Source organism: Chiloscyllium plagiosum, chromosome 33 (assembly GCF_004010195.1).
Source record: "Chiloscyllium plagiosum isolate BGI_BamShark_2017 chromosome 33, ASM401019v2, whole genome shotgun sequence".
In the NCBI taxonomy this organism is placed as follows: Eukaryota; Metazoa; Chordata; class Chondrichthyes; order Orectolobiformes; family Hemiscylliidae; genus Chiloscyllium; species Chiloscyllium plagiosum.
The window spans coordinates 13,052,153-13,073,997 of record NC_057742.1 but is presented as its reverse complement, the minus strand read 5'-3'; the positions used below and the strand labels follow the sequence as shown (position 1 = coordinate 13,073,997).

Genomic DNA, 21,845 nt, shown 5'->3' with positions numbered 1-21,845 from the left:
AATGAGCTGCCAGAGGATGTGGTGGAGGCTGGTACAATTGCAACATTTAAGAGGCATTTGGATGGGTATCTGAATAGGAAGGGTTTGGAGGGGTATGGGCCGGGTGCTGGCAGGTGGGACTAGATTGGGTTGGGATATCTGGTCGGCATGGACGGGTTGGACCGAAGAGTCTGTTTCCATGCTGTACATCTCTATGACTCTATGTGGAAGAATTTCTCCACTCTGAGTTGGGAAGCTGGGGAAGTCTCTATTACGGAAAGCTGTTGGGGCCAGTTTGTTAGATAAATTCAAGAAGGAGCTGGACGTGACCCTTACAGCTAAAGGGATCGAGAGGTATGGAGAGAAAGCGGGAGTGGGATACTGAAACTGCACGGTCAGTCATGATCGTATTGAAAGGTGGTGCAAGCTCGAAGGACCGAATGGCCTACTCCTGCACCTACTTTCGATGTTTCCATGGAATGTCATTCAGTTGTCAGCAATGGGCAATAAATTCTGGCCTTGCCAACAATACCCACATCCCACAAATGAATAAACTGAATAATTAGAACAGGAGTGCTGGAAACAATGACCGTCAAGTAAAACAGAGCACCTTCTGCGGGTGAGACTTACTCTCCTCTTCCTTTAAACTCCTCAATCTCTCCTGTCACCCCATTCCCCTCTCCAACATTTTTGTCCTTCATTTAAGAAAGTTTCCTCCTGCAGCTGAGCTTTTTCTTGAAAACACCGGTCACTATGGACTGTGCAAACACAGAGAAATAAAGTGTAAACTTACTGTACATGTAAAGCTCGTAAATGGGAGATTTACCTTTCAGTAAAGGACAAGCAAGGTTTCAAGGTTGAAGTGGTATGAAACAAGCATTATTAGGCTTTGTCAGATTACAATTTACCTGTATTATATACCAACAGAATTCTGAATAAGTCTGCCTCTATCTCATCTTCTGGAAAGCCTCCCTAATTACAACTGACGGGCACCGAGTAAGCTACTGACCAGTTACTTTAACACGCCCTGGACAGTGGTGAAAGAACGATTTTAATGCAAATGCCATCGACATAGAACAAATTGAAGTTTTTGAAGCTGCAATGTTTGTTGGATGTCACTGTACTCCTTCAGTGGCCCCTCCGGGCAGCTCCGCAGAAATGCTCAGTTTCAGTTTCAATTCCTGTTGTACACAAAAAGGCGAATCTCGATTGGAAAAGGTTTCGTGACACATTGCTATTTCCCTCACTCCTCCTTCAGAGATGAGCAAGGAGAGCTTCAAGGGTGAGGTTGTGTTTGATTCTTCATTCCTCTCTTGTAACTTCTATTTTTTTCCTCATTTGCTTTTAATATACTTTTATTTTTGATTTATACGCTTGATCATTTTCTTTAAAATAATTAATGCATTTTCTCCAAATCTCTTCGTTCTTCCAACTTTCTAACCTTCCCTTCCCTATCTACATGCACCAGTCGCATGGGGATACAATTCTGTGGTAGCCACCAGCCCGCCGCAGTAGTTATTCTTTACATTTTGTGTGTGCGTACCAGCAGACGTTGCTGTGCGCTTAAGGGTTGACGGCATATGTATTAGAGCCGACGCTGATTGTGGTCTCACCTCGTCCTCCCAATCATGTGTTTAACCGACGGTGTCACTAAATCAGATCGAGAGCATGAAATTGGCTTGGCTTGTTCCTAAACCCAGTACGTGCGCTTAGTGCTGTTGTCAATGTACCAGTCAGCTAATTTCCCCAGTGAGCCATCCGTGGATTTCAGCAAATTGTCTTTTTTGAAATCTATTACCTGGTGTCACTGTGGAAAACAGTGTAACGAGGACAGATGTCTCAGGTTTTTAACTTTGATGTTTACTGATATTGTCTGTAATGCCAAAAGAGGCACCCAGTATTTCTCATGTTCTAGTTCACATGAACTGAGCTGACTTCAGCAAATGCTGCATTATTACAGGAAAAGGAAAAGAGTTTCAGGCGAGAACATAATCCGAGGGCGGGGTCAGCAGGCAGGAGAAATGAAACTTTGGCGTGTGACGTGGTAGGTAGTTTGTTTTGACACAGGACTGTAAGATGTAGCTCCCTATCTGGGCACACAGGTCAGTTTTGTTTTTCAGATCCCCTACAGCGTGGAACAGGTCCTTCGGCCCAACAAGTCCCCACCGACCCTCCGAAGAGTAACCACCCAGACCCAGACCCTTTCCCCCTAACTAGTGCACCTAAATCTACAGGCAATTTAGCATGACCAATTCACCTAACCTGCACATTTTTGTGACTGTGGGAGGAAACCCATGTAGACAAGGGGAGAATGTGCAAACTCCACACAGACAGACACCCAAGGCTGGAATCGAACCTGGCTCCTTGAGGCAGCAGTGCCAACCACTGAGCCACCCTGTTTGCATTCATGCAACTTTGCTTCAATCCTGATCTTGTATAGAGACAGGAGAGATAGCCAGTTATTCTGACCAGTCTTGTCCAGTCTGACAAACAAGATCTGTGGGTGCATATTGGACTGACTTAAGTTGACATTGTCTTAAGAATGCATCTACAGTGAGAAGATTAAGGGATGAATGCTTGAATTGAAGAAAGATGGGTGAATGGATGTGCATGAAAAAATGTTGCGTCTTTCATGAAGCAGTCCCCGGCTCAGCTTTAAGTATGACTCATCTCATTCAATGGTCCTGTGCCAGATGTTCAATTAATCATTATGCAGAAATTAAGTCTCATTAGCCGCTATCATACTATCATACTAATGTCCTTTTAGAAATGACATAATATATTGTGGATCTTTTCACATTGTTGATTTATTTTCATCCCTCATTTCTAAGGACAGGCATCACAATGGTGCTCGACAAAAACATTCCATTGAGTTTATATAAGATGCTTATCAAACTGTTCAGTGATCCAGAAATTTAAAAAAATGGAAAATTTGGGAAATATTTAGCAGGTCAGGCAGCATCTGTATAGAATCAAGTCTGTTAACTCTTATTTCTGTCTCCACTGATGCCTTCCAAATGAAAAGGTTGTCACCCTCTCCCTCTTACCCCGCTCATTCTTTCTTTTCCAACAATAATCATTTCAAAGCCTCAATTGAACTTGTGTTCCGGTCACTCCCAGTGTATTCCAGATCCTAGCCATTTACTGCCTTAAAAACTTTCTCAACATGTCTCCAATGCTTCTTCTGTCAATTACCTTAAAACGGTACTCTCTCTTTCATCTTAAGAAGTCTTTCCTTATCTACCAGGCCCCTTATGATTGTGAACATCTCTATCGTTGTGTCATCAGCAAACTTGGTAAACACACTTTCTATCCCTCCACCTAAGTTATTTGTCTAAATTACAAACAGTTGAGGTCCCAGCATTGATCCTTGTGGTACTCCACTTGTTACATCTTGTAAAAAAGACTCACTTATGCCTGTTTTCTGCTTTCTGTTGACCAGCTAATCCTCTATCCATGCCACTATGCTATTCGTTACATCATGAGCTTATATTTTTCCACAATAACCTCTGAGGTGACACATGTACTGGAACCTCTTTATCCACACCATGTTATTTCCTCAAATAACTCCAATAAATTGTTGAAACATGGTTTCCTTTTTACAAAATTGTGTTAACTGTACCTGATTACCTTGAATTAGTCTACCTTCCCTGTTATAACTCCTTGTTGGAGCTTTTACCAATTTTGCTATGACAGATGTTAAGATGACTGGTCTGTAATTTCCTGCTTTCTGTTTCAATCTCTTTTGAATAAAGGAGTTATAATCATTATCTTTCAATCCAATGGAACCTCCCAGAATTGAGGGAGTTTTGGAAAATTAAACCAGTTCATTAACTATCTCATGAGGTGCTTCCCTTAATACCTTAGGATGAAATCCATTAGGACATAAGCCCTTCTTCAGGAAGGGCTTATGCCCGAAACGTCGATTCTCCTGTTCCCTGGATGCTGCCTGACCTGCTGCGCTTTTCCAGCAACACATTTTCAGCTCTGATCTCCAGCATCTGCAGACCTCACTTTCTCCTGTTTTGTCAGCAACACTTCTTTCATGATTATGATTTTCCTGAATTCCTCTTTCCATTTTCAGATTTATCACTGCTTCTGGGATGTTGCTTGTATCCTCTATAATGAAGATAGACGCAAAATACATGTTCAATTCATCTGCTATTTCCTTAATTTCCATTATACTCCAGTCTGATTTTCTATAGAACTAACATTCTTCAATAACAGTTTTCTTTTGAAAATATTTATAGAAACTCTTAGTATCTAGTTTAATGTTTCTGACTAGTTTTCTCACATACTCTAATTTTTCCTTCCTTAATTTTTTTTATTTTGCTTTTTTATTATATCCTGCCCAGCCTTCTGATTGGCCACCTATCTTTACATAGTTATATGCTTTTCCTTTAAGTTGGATATTACCTTTAATATTTCTATTTAACCACAGATAGTGGGATTGGTCCCTTGGAATTTTTCTACAGCTTTTGATGTATGTGTACTCTGAAATATCCTCTTAAATGTCTACCACTGTATCTCTATTGACCTATGCTGTAGCTGAATTTGCAAATCCACTTTTGTCAGTTCTGCTTCCAGGACCTCATAATTGGCCTTATTTAATTTTAAATAAATAGTCTCAAACTCACTCCTTCTCCCTCAAACTGAATTTAAACTCAATTGTATTATGGTCATTTCTACCTAGAGGGACCTTCACCAGGAGATCATTAATCAAACCTATCCCATGCATAGTATCAGCTCTAGTAAAACTTGCTCTCTGGTCGGCTCAAGACCTCACAGTTCTAAGAGGTTTTTCACATCATGCCTCATATTTTGGAAACAGTTTCACGTTTAAAGTCTTTACAGATGCCCCTCAGATGCAGCTGCAGAATGTCCTACACTGCAACCTGTCTTTCACTGAAGCAGTCCTTCCGTTGCTCTGATTACATTGAACTTATCTACATGCCCTGCTATAACCTCTTTAATCATAGCTTAATGTTTTCACTGTGAATGATGCTAAGTCAACTGGCCTGTTTTTGGTCTCTAGCTCTTTTAATAGAAGAGTTGCAATCACTATCGTTCAAAATAATGGAACCTCACTGAATCAAAGGAGTTTGGAAAATTAAACCAATCCATAACCATCTCTGGCTTGTGCGTGCTTGTACCATTAATTCTACTTACTGCAATCTTTCATCCTTGGAAAATGAAGATTTAGATCTCTGACACATTTTAAATCCACTGCCAGGGAAGTGGTGATGTAGTGGTAATATCACTGGAATAGTAATCCAGAACCTCAGGTTAATGGACATAGGTTAAAATTCAATAAAATTTGGAATGAAAAGCTAGCCAAACGTAACAACAAGCTAAGAACCCCTCTGGTTGATTCATGTCCTTTCGAAAAGGAAATCTGCTGTCCTTACCCAGTCTGGCCTATATGTGACTCTGGACCCACAGCAATTTGGTTAACTCTAAAATGCTCTCTGGGAAATCAGGCTGACCTAGCGAATGACATCCATACCCCATGACCTTGACTGTCAGATTCCACATCTTTTACTAATACATCTTTAAACCACAGGGAAATGTAAATAGAAACTATCCTCTTTTTGGTAAACAACGGTAATTTGGAATGATTTAGTCCTAAACTAAATCCATGACCTGTTTTATTTTAACTCAGTTTATTGGTGGAGAAGTGTTAATTCTTTTCAGTCTGTTCCAGATATATAATGCAAATTGATCTACGGAACTACCAGTGGGAAGTTATACAGCCTGCTCTTCGGGGCAAGAATATCATCATATGGCTCCCGACAGGTGGAGGGAAGACCCGTGCAGCTGTGTTTGTTACCAGACACCACCTGGATATAAAGGGAGGGAAAGGCAAAGTCGCTGTTCTTGTAAATAAGGTAAAAATAGATACAGTCACTTTTTATGTTATAAAATTGAGTAATTAAAAGGTACTATTTAATGGAATAGCATTGCATGGTAAGGTAACGTATTATTCTGGCAGTGAGTATGAACATGGTATAAAAGGGATTTACTGGAATGGTTTCATGGATGAGGGATTACAGTTGCATGTTTTATATTCTGATATAAATCACAGTCCAGAAAGGCTGTTTAAAACAGTGAAATGGCATCAGGACATGAGATATTCCAGTAAAAAGGTTTGAATGTGTGCGTATATATATTTTCCTGCCTTGCTTTCAGTCATCCTTTCTGTGTCATGGATTCAATGTCGCCAGTCATCTATATGTATATAATGTACAGTATTATCAGTAAGCACAGAATGTAGGCTGTGTGTATAAGTCTGTGATATTTTAGCCATATAAACAGTGTTGTTAATAAACTTCAAGATATCTGACTCAACAAGATTGCAAGTCTTCATGGTATAAGTTGCTTATGCTAACATGTGGAAAGTCTCAGATTGCATTGGCTGTCAGGTTAATAAGCTGACAGGAAAAAAAACTTCAGAAATAACTGAATTCCTCTTCAAAATATACAATGGGCCAAATGGCCTCTTGTTTTTTATCACTCTGATTCTAATTGATGACATGGTGGTATGATCAGCCATATCCACTTGTATTGTTGTTTCATTTTACAAATATTATATGAGCATCCAGTAGTGTGTTCAGGTACAATTTTGGCATGTTGCACTCATAATGTTAAAATGGGACAGTAATGGTAGCTGTTCCTGTGGTTACTTTAAAGGGCATCTGGGAAAGCATACCTTAAGATTGATTTAGATCTGTCTGCTGAGCTCCTCTTTCTATTTGACTGTTGATACTTATACCTTCCTGTTTGTCTTGTTTTCTCCATTTCTTTCACTGTGATTGTTTTGTTGCAGGAAGGCAGAAATGAAAGTGAAACCTTAAAAAAATGTTTTGATTCACTTTCAGTGAACAATATTAAAAGAAAACTGCATTTGTATAGTGCTCTTTTGTGGGATCAACACGTTTCAAGGTGTTTCCTGCCAGTGAGGAAATTCTGAAGTGTAATCGTGACTGTTCTAATGTAGGAAACACAGCAGCCTGTCTGTGCACAGCAAATTCCCATCAACAGGCAATGGATTAATAATCTGTTTTTGTGGTTTTGATTAAGGAATAAATAATGGCCAGGATACTGGGAATAACTCCCTTATTCTTCAATAAGCTAGTATCAGGGGGAGGCAGTAGCCTACTGATATTTTTGCCAGACTATTAATCCAGAGACCTCAGGAATGATTTGGCGACCTGGGTTCAAACCCTGCCATGTCAGAGTATGGAATTTTCGATTGAATTGGGAATTTGGAATCTAATGATGACCATGAAACTGGTATTGATTTTGGGGTGAAAAAACATCTGGTTCACAAATGTCATTGAAGGATGGAAACTACCACCCTGACTTGGTCTGTTTTACATGTTACTGCAGACCCACAGCAATGTGATTGACTCTCAAGTGCCCTCTGGGCAATTAGGGATGGGCAGTAAATGCTGGACGAGCCTCATCCTGTGAAGGAATTACATGGGTTCTTTGCCATACATGTCTGCAAGGTACATGGGGCCTCAATTTAATGTCTCGTCTGACAGCACCGCTGGTAGCACGGCATTCCTTCAGCACTGCCTCTGATATTATTCTGTGCTCAGACCCTGGATTGGAACCTGAGCCTAGAATATTATATCTCAAGGGCCAGAATGCTACCAACTAAGTCATAATGACAACTTTACTAACACAGTACAGCTTGTTTTGCTGTAATGCGCATTTTGTTAATGCGAATTTGCTTTGATGCGTTTAACAAATTGGGGACACTGTTTCTGAGGTGCGAACTTTTAAAGCGTGTATTGGTTATAACATAATTCCAGCCCCATTCGTTTAAATGGTGCTGCTAGTAAGCAATTTTCTTATAACATGGGATTGCACAAGAACAGAAGTACTGCGTTATAGCAGAACTGAGTGTATACTGATACCAATATATGTTGCCTGTGAAAAGCAGGCTTTAATGTTGTATTATACTCCAAATTAATCATTTTAAATTAATAATTACTAATAATAATCCTGGAATTCTCTCCCTACCAACATTGTGGGTCAACCCACAGCAAGTGGACTGCAGTGGTAAAAGAAGGCAGCCCCCACCACCTTCTCAAGGGCCAATAGGGATGGGCTATCAATGCTGGCCAGCCAGTGACGCCCACGTCCCACAATTGTATAAAGAAAATAGCTGGGTAACCTTTTTTGCTTTTCTCATTTGCACTTTGTCAGGGAGTTGAATTTTTACTTATTTCCAAAATATGTGCAGGACTGAAGTGTAAATTCATAACCAAAAATGGATACTGAGCATATTTGTTTCAGATAGCAGGAGCCATCTTATCTACAGCAGTAGAGTATCCATCAAAACTATTGTAGAATATTCAGATTAAGCTGTTGAACCTAATGATGACCATGAAACTGGTATTGATTTATTGAGTGGGGATGAAGGTGTTCCTTGACTCCATCTGTCAACAGTGTGAAAAGCATTGCCAATAGAGGTAGGAGAGAATGTTAATAGACTGTTAGCAATCTCTCTACTGCTTGCCATTCACACCACCCAGAAGGAAGTATAGTTTTGAACACTGAACTAAGCCAGTCTCAGTGTAATCAGTAATTGTTGCTTATGAAAATTTCCTCAGTGTTATATGTCTGCTTTAAATATTTTCTAATCAACTTGTTCAGAGATGCTATTACGCACCTGGAGTAGGAGAGTCTTAAACCCATGCCTCCTGGCGTATAGGCAGGGACTCAACCACTGCACCACAACACTTTCATCCGCTTTAATATTAGTGAAACTGCCTCAAGAACAAGGCAAGTTTGAACAAACAGTTGTTTGCAAGTAAAATGGGACTGTGAAACAGAAACAGAAATTGCTGGAGAAACTCAGCAAGTCCGGCAGCATCTGTGGAGGGAGAAGAGAGTTAATGTTTCAAGTCCCATGACCCTTCTTCAGAACTGGACATGAACTGGTGACTCTGCTTTCTCTCCACAGACACTGTCAGACCTGCTGAGTTTCTCCAGCATTTTTGATTTTGTTTCAGATTTCCAGCATTGCAGTTCTTTGTTTTATTAAAATATAAATATAAAATGTTGTATATGGCTTTTTAAATGAGCTGCTTTCAACAGCTTATCTATTGTGAAACTATTGAGTTTACTGTCCGGAATTCTAATCACCTCAGTCTACAGGAATCAATCCTATACATAGTTTTACTGCAGATGAAATTATGCAAAAGTATCTTTTCTCTAAAACTGTGGTCTGTATAGGTGCCTCTGGTGAATCAGCATTATGAAAACGAGTTTGAGCCTGCCCTGAAGCATGCATATAAAGTGGTGCCCATAAGTGGTGACAGTGAACTTAAGGAGCAATTTGCACTTGCTGTACGGAAGTATGATGTCATTATCTGCACAGCACAGATTCTCCAAAATGCACTGACCAGCACTGAAGAAGAAAAGCATGTGGACCTAACAGGTAGGCGAACTTAATCCATCCATCCTGCAAATAGAAGTCACACTGAATTTAAAATTCATAAGTCACATGACACCAGGGTTATAGTCCAACAGGTTTATTTGAAATCACAAGCTTTTAAAGTGTTTCCTCCTTCATCGGGTGAAGTCTCACTTCAGTTCTGGAGACAGCTTTCAATACAATTAAAATATTTACTGGTATAGCCATAAGCTTTTTATTGTATGTTGGAAATATCACCCTGTAGAGTAATGCTATCTGCAAATCCATATGTTATGCATAATGGATGGCAACCAATATAGTTGCAGAATTCCAACAAGTCCACAATGTGAATCTGTTGCTTTTAATTCAAGTCATCAGTTTTGGGCTCTGTATTCTTCAGAGGGACCTTCTCCCACTCTGGATGTTGGTGAAGGTGTCCTAAGACGTTTATTTTTGACTAATAGCTACGTACAATGACTTTGTATTAGTTCTTGTGTTATTACAGGATTCCTAAGAAATAAGGGGAGCCTCAACTATTTTCTTAGGAATTCTTGAATGTGTTCTGTCCAGGCTAGGCTTCCTATATGTAATTCTTTGAGTTTTCTGCTGTAAGATAGTCATTATTAATGCCATTAATGTAATTGATTTATAATCTACGTATGCTACCAAATTCTGGACACTGACAATAGATCTGTCATTTGTGCATTGTTTGTTTCTGAAATAATTCATGAAAGATTAGTTCTGAATGGGTGGAACTCACTCAGACACCAGCAGTGAACTCTTGAATTGTGACTGTTCAGGATTTTCAGTCTTCTTTAAGAAAGAGTGTTCTTAATTTTTTTTAATTACAGAATTCTCTCTGCTGGTAATCGATGAGTGTCATCACACACAGAAAGATGGAGTATATAATAAAATCATGGGACACTACATTGAAAAGAAACATCAGCATTCAGAGGGCTTACCTCAAATCCTTGGATTGACAGCATCACCTGGAACAGATGGAGCCAACACTTTGGAACGTGCAAAGAAACATATCTTACAGGTTAGTCCAACTTTTGAGACACAGTGAAGCCTCTCACTTAAAACATCTGAGATATTGACTGACTTTCACATATCTCCAGAATTCTGTTCGGGCAACTTTTGCTCTTATCCTGAATTGCTACATCTTTTATATATATATATATATATATATATATAATATAGATAGAATGCAGTTTCGTTCTGTACAGTAGCATATCAGAAAACAAACAAACATTAGAATTTGACTCTGTCCAAACAAGCGAAAGGCATCTTTTACTTGAATCAGTCTATATCTACATGCAGGGAGAAAATGAGCACTGCAAATGCTGGAGATCACAGTTGAGGAGTGTGGTGCTGGAAAAGCACAGTTGATGAGGCCGCATCTGTGGAGCAGGCGAATCGACGTTTTGAGCATAAGCTCTATATCTGATCTATATATATATATAGATCTACATGCATTTGAGGCACGAGGAGGGTCCGATAACTAAACGGCCTCCCAGGTTGGTTTTAGCAGGAAGACCTCAGACAGTGGTCTTTCCCCACTGTGCCTTGGCAGCAGCTGCCCCAAGCTTGAGTACATCCCTCAGCACGTTGTCCTGACCCTGAATTGCTTCTGATCTTGAACCCATTGGTTCAGTGAAGCACTCCAATGCTGATCTCACAAGAGCTTAGCCAGACCAATCTCTTTGTGCTAATATTTCCTATTGGATGGTTTGTCCAATTTCTGTTTCATTGGCTCAGAAGATTGGAATGTGTATTTTAAGATATCGCCACTTTCTCACTAAATAAATCCTAAACTAAAACACACAGATCTGTTGACATTTGTGAACAGAATTATATGCAAATTAATGGAAAAATTTGCCTGAGGGCCTATTGTATTGATCTCTGGTGCCCTGAGTTACTAAACCCTGGATGCCTCTGTTGTAAACTGAAACAATTCTATTAGTTATCACTTTAGCATCTGGAAGAAAAATTGTAATCATGAAATGCTGACTTTCTAACAGTGATATCAGCCAGTTCTTATTAAGTACTAAACTGCACATTAATTATTGTAAATGCTAATGTAAAAAGCATTCCTATATGCTGAATCATCTTTCAATTCACAGTGATACAATGCACGTTGTCTGCATGCGGTCACTAGCAAAAACCACAGCTCAAAAATAAAACTAAACCAAGTTAATGAGGATTTTTCTCTTCCTAAACTGAGTAGCCGAGACTAATTTCAGAGGCTGTCATCTAATCTCACAGTTCAAATAATAGTTATAAGCTGAATAAACCTTTAATAAGTTCTGTCTCACTTGAGTTATTGTTATAATTAGCAAAAGCCCATCAGGGCAGAGTTTTTAAAAAAAACGACCTCTTTGAAATAAAGGTTAATGAGACTGAACGTGGAGTGAGCATGCACTGCAAGAGTAATTTCACTGGTTTGAAAGCTGCACTTGACTTCTCAATAAATAAAATTGGCCTTTTCGGCAGATTTTGAAATGCAGGTTCAAAGTAAATCCACAATAGAAATAAAACTGGAAGATTTATTTGGGTTTTGGCACTTTTATATCCCAGTTCAATGCCTTGGAGTACTTGAATGCAGTATGCCTTTACTCAATTCATTTGGAATTCTAAACACTATTGATTGTTGGTCTCACTCAGCAATCCCAACTTGCCAAACACCGAGAGAATTGAGGAAAGCAACTTACACACAGAAAAGAGAACAAAATACAATCGATTTGGAGCTTAGCATAGTTAATTTGAATATTAATCACAATGTTAACATACTTTCTTAATTTATTGATGCACAATGTATGTTCTGTTTGTAACAGATCTGTGCAAATATGGATGCAACTATGATAATATCTTCCAAGGACTGTGTAGAAGAGCTAATAAAGAGCGTCCCTCAGCCTGTTAAAACATATGACATTACGGAAGAAAGAAAGCAGGTACAAAATTTTAACCTCTACATGCTTTAAATTAGGAAACCCATAAGTGTAGGGACACATGCATGTATAAGATAATATTCATGCAGCAATGCAACTTCCGAGCAGTACAGCAAAATGGTATACAACAGACTGTGTTGTGATAAATTCTCAATCTCAGATACTCTTCTTTAGAGAAATATTGACAGAAACCTTCTTCAGCAAGCTATTCCAGGCTAATTTTCTGAATAAATTTCGATTCACATTCAGATATATACAAAAACTCAGCAATAGCCCCTACCTCTACACATACTGATTATCCCAGACTCTCAAAGCTTTGTTCCTATGCTTTTCACTGTCAGAGTTGGTAGAATTAGCTCATACCCACTAGCTACCCTACCTACCTTTGTAGGAATCATCTCCATTCCTTAGGGCTTTAGACTGAGTGTATCACTCCCTCGCCAAGAAACTGGTTATAGCGTCTGTGGTTCTTCTCTATTGCTGTTTTCTGCAAAGGGCCAGAACAGTGACTAATACTAGCAAATGTTGGGCAAGTCTTCCTTGCTCATTGGGAAAAGTTGTGTCATCCGCTTAATTTGCCTTCTCCTTAGATGGTCTGATTGAGCTACTGAACCAACTGAAATCAGACAATTCTTTTACAATGTACATTAGTGATATAGATGAAGTAACATTAGCAAATTTGCTGATGACACAAAGCTGGGTGGCATGGTGAAATGTGAGGAGGATGTTAGAAGAATACAGGGTGACCTGGACAGGTTGGTGAGTGGACGGATGCATGGCAGATGCAGTTTAATGTGGATACATGTGTGGTTATCCACTTTGGTGGCAAGAACAGGAAGGCAGATTCCAACCTAAATGGAGTCAAGTTAGGTAAAGGGGAAGTACAAAGAGATCTGGGTGTTCTTGTACACCAGTCAATGAAAGCAAGCATGCAGGTACAGCAGGCAGTGAAGAAAGCTAATAGCATGCTGGCCTTCATAACAAGAGGAATTGAGTGTAGAAGCAGAGAGATCCTTCTGCAGCTGTACAGGGCCCTGGTGAGACCGCACCTGGAATATTGTATGCAGTTTTGGTCTCCAAATTTGAGGAAAGACATTCTGGCTATTGAGGGAGTGCAGCGTTAGGTTCATGAAGTCAATTCCCGGAATGGCGGGACTATCTTACACTAAAAGATTGGAGCGACTGGGCTTGGAAACGCTTGAGTTTAGAAGGCTGAGATGGGATCTGATTGAGACGTATAAGATTATTAAAGGATTGGACACTCTGGAGGCAGGAAGCATGTTTCCGCTGATGGGTGAGTCCCGAATCAGAGGACACAGTTTAAAAATAAGGGGTAGGCCACTTAGAACAGAGTTGAGGAGAAACTTCTTCACCCAGAGAGTGGTGGGTGCATGGAATGCTCTGCCCCAGAAGGCTGTGGAGGCCAAGTCTCTGGATACTTTCAAGAAAGAGTTGGATAGAGCTCTTAAGGATGGTGGAATCAAGGGTTATGGGAATAAGGCAGGAACAGGATACTGATTGAGGATGATCAGCCATGATCATAATGAATGGTGGTGCTGGCTCGAAGGGCAGAATGGCCTACTCCTCTACCTATTGTCTATATTTAATCACACAATTCCATGTAAAGAAAAAACTGATTTAAGCACAAAATTTTACGTAACATTCCAATTTTATTATCAAATCTCTCATCCACACTCTCAGCACTGATAATTGTTATCTGACATCAGGTATTCTATGTCTAACTCCTTGTGTGAGACCTCTCTGCCCTGTTCTTATTGTATATTTGGTCATAACATCAGAATGTGACTTCAGCCAAACCACAGTGATTTTAGGTTTCCATTTTCCAGCTGTTTTTATGATCTCTGCAATCATTCAGTTGTGACTGTTAATTGTTCTGATGTCCTAGCCTGGACTGACAGTGCCCAAATGTGTGTTCAAAAGCCAGTGGGGAAGATACCCTTTACATCCTCTGATTCCAAGTCGGATCTACTTCCGTGTCACAGTAATAAACTCATGTCACTCCCTGGTATACACTGCCTTATTCTCCACCGCATTTTCTGCCCACTGAGATTATAACCCGACAGCTAACATGAATGACTACAAATAAATAGTGTGAGTTTGAAAATTTAATGAGCTGAACTCATTCCCTCTCCTTCTCATTGCATTGATTTCTACTGCACCTACCCTTTCCTGTCCACTCACATCAGATAACAAATCAGCAAACAACTACAAAAAGAAAATGCAGATGTTAGCAAAATGTTAAAGTTTCAGAGTTTCAATATTTTATTTTGATTGAGAGGGAAGGCCTCAATGAAAATTCAGTGGTTCAGTAGCTCATGTAATCTAGTTTATGTAAGGTTAACCTCAAGCACAGTTGAAGTGACGACGGTACACAGTGAACCAGTATACAGTCCTTTCATTCATAGTGATAAGTAATGAGATTACTGAACCAAACGCAAAAATTGCTAGAGAAACTCAGCAGGTCTGGCAGCATCTGCAGGAAGAAAGCAGAGTTAACATGTGACCCTTCAGTGTTTTCAGACTGTTCAGAGCTGCTGGACAAGGCATTAACTTTGCTTTCTTCCCACGTATATGCCTGATCTGCTGAGTTCCTGTAGCAATTTCTGTTTTTGTTTCAGTAATCTCATTAGTTAATACTATGAATGACAGGACTGTTCACTGTGTACCATCGTCACTTCAACTGTGCTTGTGGTTAAAATGGTACAATTGTATAGTTCAACCTTACATAAGCTAGATGACATGAGCGGTTGAACCACTGAATTTTCATTGAAGCCATTACCATATAGATTCCTTCCCTTTCAATCAAAATTAAATATTGAAAACCTGAAACTTTAACATTTTAAAAGCATGAAGAAAAAAGATTGTTTTTCCTCACAAATTTGGAATTTTGTTTTAAACAGCTCCTTGCAGCATTTTTAAATTAAATTTTCACTTTTTCTTCCCACGATCATCCAGGACCCCTTTGGGGACACAATTAAAAGGATGATGAGAACTATCCACTCCTATTTCAATGTGCCTTCAATTTCGGAGAAGTTGGGGTCACAGATTTATGAACAATCAGTTGTGGAGCTGGAGAAAGAAGGTGAGGGAGTGGTTTATATTGCAACCATGTTTGCAGCATTATGTACATAATTTACATTATTTCCGAAGATAAGCAAAATCAGGAAATGCAACACACCAAATGGAGGTACGCTATACCTCTCAATGGTGTAGAATTACTTGAGAAATCAAAGCATTAAACACAACACCATTGAGAAAAAGAGGGAATGGTACAAGGGGCTCCAACTAAATAATACCATATCAGCTGCCAGATAAAGAAGGATCGTATTTATGTAGCACTCTTCATAACCATCATACAATCCAAAGCACTTTACAGCCAATTAATTAAAGAGTAGTTATTGCTTTGATGTGGGAAATGCAGCAGCCAGTTTGTGTACCTTAATCTCCCACAAAAGAACCGATTCCTGGTTTTAATGGCCTTTTTAGGGTAGTGATAGTATTCCTACCTCTCAGGCAGGAGACCTTGGTTCAAGTCTGATCTGCTCCAGAGGTATGCCATTAACACACCTGAATAGTTGATTTAAAAAAAATCTATGCCGGCAGCCCCCAGGTTACAAATGGATCCCATTCGTAAATCAATTTGTACACAAGTCAGAACACGATACAGGACAATATAAAGGAGCTGTTCGTAAGTACAGGAAATGTTCATGTGTCAGATCTTTAAAATTAAACTCATGTACGAGGTTGCACTCATAAGTTGGACATTGTAAATTGGGGATCCCCAGTGCATTAATAAGCGCTCTTGTGGTATAATGGTAGACCCACTATCTCTGGATAAAGAGGCCTGTGTTCAAGACCCACTTGCTCCAGAAGTGTGTAATAATATCTCTAAAAAGGTTGATTGAAAAACGTCCAACTCCCACAAATAGCCATGTGACAATGATCAGATTATCTGTTCCTGTGACGTTGTTAGAGGGATGAATATTAGCCAGTTCACGGGAGTCATCTGCACTCATACTCTTCAGAACAGCGCTGTAGAACCTCGTAAGTTCAGATGAGAGGGCAAATCTGACTTTGGTTTAATAAGTCATCTGGAAGATGTCACCTCCAGTAGTTTAGTGCTCCTTAGTTTAGGGACTAGGAGGTTGGCTTGATAATGTTCAAAAGGAGATTTAGGCATGTCGAGTCTCATGACTGAGAAGTCAGATTACTACCAACAAGATCATGGCTGCTAGGGAGCTCATAAAATGTCCCTGCATTTCAGAGAAAACCAGAAACAGTAGACTAAAGATTGTTAGAAAAATTGTAGTTAATGATAATGAGCTGGCCAGCATTCACTTTACAGAGGCTACATTGTATCTATACAATTAGGCACATAGCAGCATGCAACCTACTTATCTGATCTTGGCCATAATTATGTTTCGAGGTCCATGTAAGTATTTTACAGGACTAACATCTATTTTGTGTTTGGATGTTGCCAGGAGCCATTACTTTTGACAGAAAAATGCGTAACTGTGCCCTCCATCTTCGGAAATACAATGATTCCCTTCTGATCAATGACACAGTGCGCATGATTGACGCCCTTGAGAACCTGGCACAATTCTACAGTATTGAGGAGATCAGTAAACATGCTCTTGATCAAACAGATCGGTTCCTCCTCAAAGTATTTAATGGTAAGGGTTCTTTCTCCTCGTGTCTGCATGGGTTTCCTCCCAATGCTCCAGTTTTCTCCCACAGTCCAAAGGAGTGCAGATTAGATGGATTGGCCATGGGAAATGCAGGGTTACAGGGATGGGGTATGTCTGGGTGGCATGCTGTTTGGAGGGTCAGTGCTGACTCGATGGGCTGAATGGCCTGCTTCCACATTGTTGAGATTGTGATTCTATGATCTGTGGAGTAATTTCTCAGGGTAGTGTCCTAAGTTCAATCATCCTCATCTGTTTCATCAATGACTTTCATTTCACTAGAAGATCAAAAGTAGGAATGTTTGTCAATGTTCGACACCATTCAAGCCTCCTCAGATAGTGATGTAGTTTCTGTCCAAATACAGCAAAACCTGGACAATATCAAGGCTTGGCCTGATAAGTGGCAAATAACATTTATGCCACTTAGGTGCCAGGGAATGACCATCTCCAACTGGAGAGAACCTAACCATCTTGCCTTGACATTCAATTGCATTACCATCACTAAATCCTCCACCATCAACATCCTATGTGTTATTGTCTAAAAACTGAGCTGGACCTACCATAAAAACACTGGTCAGAAATGAGGAATTCTGAGATGAGTAACTCACCTTTGCGACTCATCAAAGCCTGCCCACTATCCATAAGGCACAAGTAAGGAGTGTGACGGATTATCCTATATTACCTGGATGAATGTGCCAATAATAACACTCTAGAAGCTTGGCACCATCCAGAAAGATGTTGCCTGCTTGATTGGGACCCTATTCAGTAACAAGGTACCATGGCAGTAGGATACTCCATCTACAGAGCCTCTGGGTTACTGGTCGAGTGGCATTACCACAATGCCCCCTCCTTCATGTTAACTGCAGTGGTTCAAGAGCATTGTTTGCCAGCTATATTTCCTTGACAATAAGGGACATGCAATAACTGCTGATGCCAACCCACACCTGCAAATATTTTTAAAAAATATCTGCTGCAGTCACAATGGTGCGGATTCATCCACAGTGCTGTTAGGAAGGGAGATTTGGCCAAATGACAATGACAGTGATCTAGTTCTTGTTCAGGGTGGTGGGTGGCTTGGAGAAGAACCTGAAGGTGATGGTGTTCCCATGCATTTTCTACTCTTGTCAGACAGGAGTTCAGAAGGTACTGTCAAAGCAGTAAATTGTTGCAGTGTTTTTTGCACAGTAGATAGCACATACTGCTGCCACCATGCATTGATACTGTTGAAGGTGGAAGTGTATATACATCCAGTCGGTAGTAAGGTTTGATAGTGATGCTATCAAATAGAATTGGCTATACTTACTAGCAGGGTTTATCTTTTAGAGTAAACACCAGAATGAACAATATTTCAAGAAGACCTGCACTTCAGCAGAGGTATGAGAGGAAAGAGAAAGTAAATTAATCTGTTTATACGAGAAATACCAGAGTTTTATTATGTTGTAATTTCATAAAAATATAGGAGAATGAATGGATAATTCAATGGTCAATTAATTAATTAATGATTGTTAATGATTTTCCCATCCACTCACTCTTTGTTCTTCTCATTAGATTATAAAGCTGAGCTGCACTCACTTGCCTTGAATCCAGTGTATGAAAATCCGAAGCTGAACAAATTGGAGCAAATTCTCCTGGAAAGGTTCAAGGACTCAAACTCCCGAGGGATTATCTTCACAAAAACCCGGCAGAGCACGCATGCCATGCTGGGCTGGATCAAGAGTAGTGACAAGTTACAGAAAGCTGGCATCAATGCAGAATGTCTAACAGGGGCTGGTGTTAACAGCCAGACAAAGCATATGACTCAGGTGAGCTGGAGCAGTGCACTGAATATGTTATTCTAATTGTATGACCATTTTTTAATGCAACTTGTTGAGATTATTACTGACCCTAAACATGGCAAGCAATGCTATTCCTAGAAAGGTTCAAGCAATAGGACAGCAGTCAGTAATGTAGACAATCCAGTTTGCACACAGTCAAGGGTAGAGTAGCCATAGTCCTACACTTACATTAGAGACAGAGAGATGACTGGTGGTGAGTTTAACCTGAGGGCCACCACACCTCAGATGAGGAGTGAGGTTAAGAAGGCAAGGCCTTCACAGTGACCTCAGCTGGTACAGGAATTGAACCCACACTATTGGTGTTACTCTAACACAAACCAGCCAACCCAGCTAACCAACCCCCGAATAGAGCGATGCATACAACAGATGACTATCACTTCAATCCTTTGGGAGTAGGTGACCATGTGTTAAAACTGTCTCTATAGTGCATTTCTTCCCTTTCCCCTTCTGGCTGTTCATTACCTCACATGCTCATAAGACTTTAATGTTGTCCATTGTCAACTAAACAGTGTGGCTGGGCCATTTAAGCAGCACATGGAGTTGTTCCACACTGCTTTTCCTTGGTTCTTACAAGCAACAGTTTAAAACAAGCTTCAGCAAGAGACCTAAAGATTCAAGGTTATTGCTTCCCTGTGGTAAGCTCTATTCTTTTTCTGGCCTCTATGGGAGATAACTGATTTGTGAGATGATTCCCATTGGTGGTGAGAATTCTCTGCTTTGGAAATGTTCAAACACCTTTTGAAAAGCAATGAGAACTGACCAACAAACTCACCATGAATTGGCAGCTTTAAATTAACCTGATCCTCTGTCAGGGACATACACACATGTTCATGCAGGAATCATAAGGAAGTCTTACTGACTTCTTTTCCTCTTTTGCTAATAACAACAAAGTCACCACAGTCCCAGGGGACCATAGGGCTGCTCTCATTCGAAGCCATAGTCCCACACTCTCATTAGAGACAGAGAGATGACTGGTAGTGAGTTTTAACCTGACAGCCACCACACCTCTGCTGGTGGGAGAGGTTGCAAAGGTGGGACCGTGATGGTAACTTCAGCCACTACAGGAATTGAACATGCACTGTTAGCTCACATCATACCAGGCACGTAGGGAAGTCTTCTTTGTGGTGGTCATGTGACACAAGCTGTGGGTTCAATTCACAATTGATGATCGTGGAAGATGTGTTTGTAACTTGGCCAAATAGGTTGATTATTTACCTGTACATACTTCTGATATACCTGTGGCAAATGGTGCTTTATAGGAGATCTCCTGGTCAGGTATGGTTGATGCAGAGATGTGCTCCTCAAACTACACCCTGGTTGGAGGGTAGTAGTGACATGTTTTGGGAAAGTGTAAGTATGGAAACTGATGAAAGCTATAGATGTGAACAGTAAGAAGCTACAAGACATGTGGGAGGCTAGTTACCTTGCTGCTACCTAATTTGATTTAAGCTGTGAAATCAGACTGGATCTTTTCTTGGTCTTTATGAATTGTTCCCATTCTATGCTTTGCTTTATCCACTGGACCAAAAGATTTATTGAGTTTTTAAAAAAATTATTCATGAGACATGGGCATCAGTGGCAAGGTCAATATTTATTGCCTCTCTCCAATTGCCTTTGTAATGGTAGGCAATGAGCTGCCTTCTTGAACTGCTGCAGTCTAAGTGGTGCAGGTCCATCCACAATGCTGTTCGGAGGGGTGATCCAAGGTCTGAAACCCAGTGACACTGAAGCAATGGTGATATAGTTCAAAGTCAGAATGTTGAGGGGAATTTGTCAGAGGTGGTGCTGTTGTCTTCCTGGCTGGTGAAGGTTTTGTATTTGGCAAATTTTGTCAAAATGGCTTGGAAAGCTCTGTTGAACTTTTCTTGTTGATTGGAGCCCTGTGGCTGCATACATTAATCTCACGGCTCATCATAGAAAAGCAAGGCATCTGGACATCAATGAGGTGATGTCACCAACCCTACAATCAGAATGCATGCATTCTTTAGATTAATCGGCAGCTGCAGCAGTTAAACTGTTAAATGAAATTATCACTGCACTCCAATCAACTCCCTCCTGCATAATTAGTGTTGAAAATGTGAGATAAAGTTCTTGTTATAAAAAGCACACCCTGCAAATGATGCAGTACACAAAATGGGAACTGTACCACAATAAGGTCGTGATTGCGTCAAATAGTTTTGACAAAGGAAGATTTTGACAATTTAGAAGATTCTTCTCCTCTCACACTTTATTCTTTTATGAGATTTGCTGGCAAGGTCAGAATTTTTTTGCCTATCCCAAAATGCTGGCGATTTCCAAGGGCAGATATGAGTTGCTTTAGGACTGAAATCAATGATTTAGCAATGCTGCCTCACAGCATCAGGTACCGGGTTCAAATCCAGCCTCGGATGACTGTCTCTATGGAGTTTGCACATTCTCCCCGTGTCTGCGTGAGTTTCCTTTGGGTGCTCTGGTCAGGTGAATTGCCCATGCAGAATTGCCCATAGTATTCAGGGATGTGTAGGTATGGTGCATTAGTCAGGGATAAATGTAGAGTTATAGGGTAGGGAAATGGGTTTGGGTGGGTTACTCTTCAGAGGGTCAGTGTGGACGTGTTGGGCCAAAGGGCCTGTTTCTGTGATGCTATGATTTGTAGAGCAGATCAGGTAAAGCTGGCAGATTTCCTTCCCCAATAGGACATCTTGCTATCACCTTTGAACCCATGACCCCAGGGTATTAAGCTAGGCTTCTGGCTTACTGACCCAGTGACATCACCATTCCACCATCATCATCCTTTATCAAACATGCTGTTCACTGCCCCCTAGGGATTCCTTCACCTTAAGTTCCCTCAACAAGTGGGTGGCACAGTGGCTCAATGGTTAGTACTGCTGCCTCACAGCGCCAGGGACCCGGGTACAATTCCCATCTTGGGTGACTCTCTGTGTGGAGTTTGCACATTCTCCCC

The 21,845-nt window shown here is 40.4% G+C and overlaps 1 protein-coding gene across 3 annotated transcripts in view; it reads left to right on the top strand.

Annotated features, from left to right (window-relative positions):
* The first annotated feature begins 1,010 nt into the window (after positions 1 to 1,010).
* Positions 1,011 to 21,845, top strand: part of dhx58 (DEXH (Asp-Glu-X-His) box polypeptide 58) — a 38,005-nt gene continuing 17,170 nt past the window's right edge. The window contains exons 1-8 of one of the 3 annotated variants that reach the window (XM_043674958.1): positions 1,011 to 1,261; positions 5,684 to 5,867; positions 9,229 to 9,433; positions 10,261 to 10,451; positions 12,247 to 12,363; positions 15,337 to 15,463; positions 16,863 to 17,054; positions 18,615 to 18,868. In XM_043674958.1, coding sequence (XP_043530893.1) covers positions 1,092 to 1,261; positions 5,684 to 5,867; positions 9,229 to 9,433; positions 10,261 to 10,451; positions 12,247 to 12,363; positions 15,337 to 15,463; positions 16,863 to 17,054; positions 18,615 to 18,868 — 1,440 coding nt within the window. In that variant the 5' untranslated portion in view covers positions 1,011 to 1,091. Of the gene's footprint in view, positions 1,267 to 5,673; positions 5,868 to 9,228; positions 9,434 to 10,260; positions 10,452 to 12,246; positions 12,364 to 15,336; positions 15,464 to 16,862; positions 17,055 to 18,614; positions 18,869 to 21,845 lie in introns of all 3 variants that reach the window. The other 2 variants (XM_043674959.1, XM_043674960.1) reach the window with 2 other exon arrangements.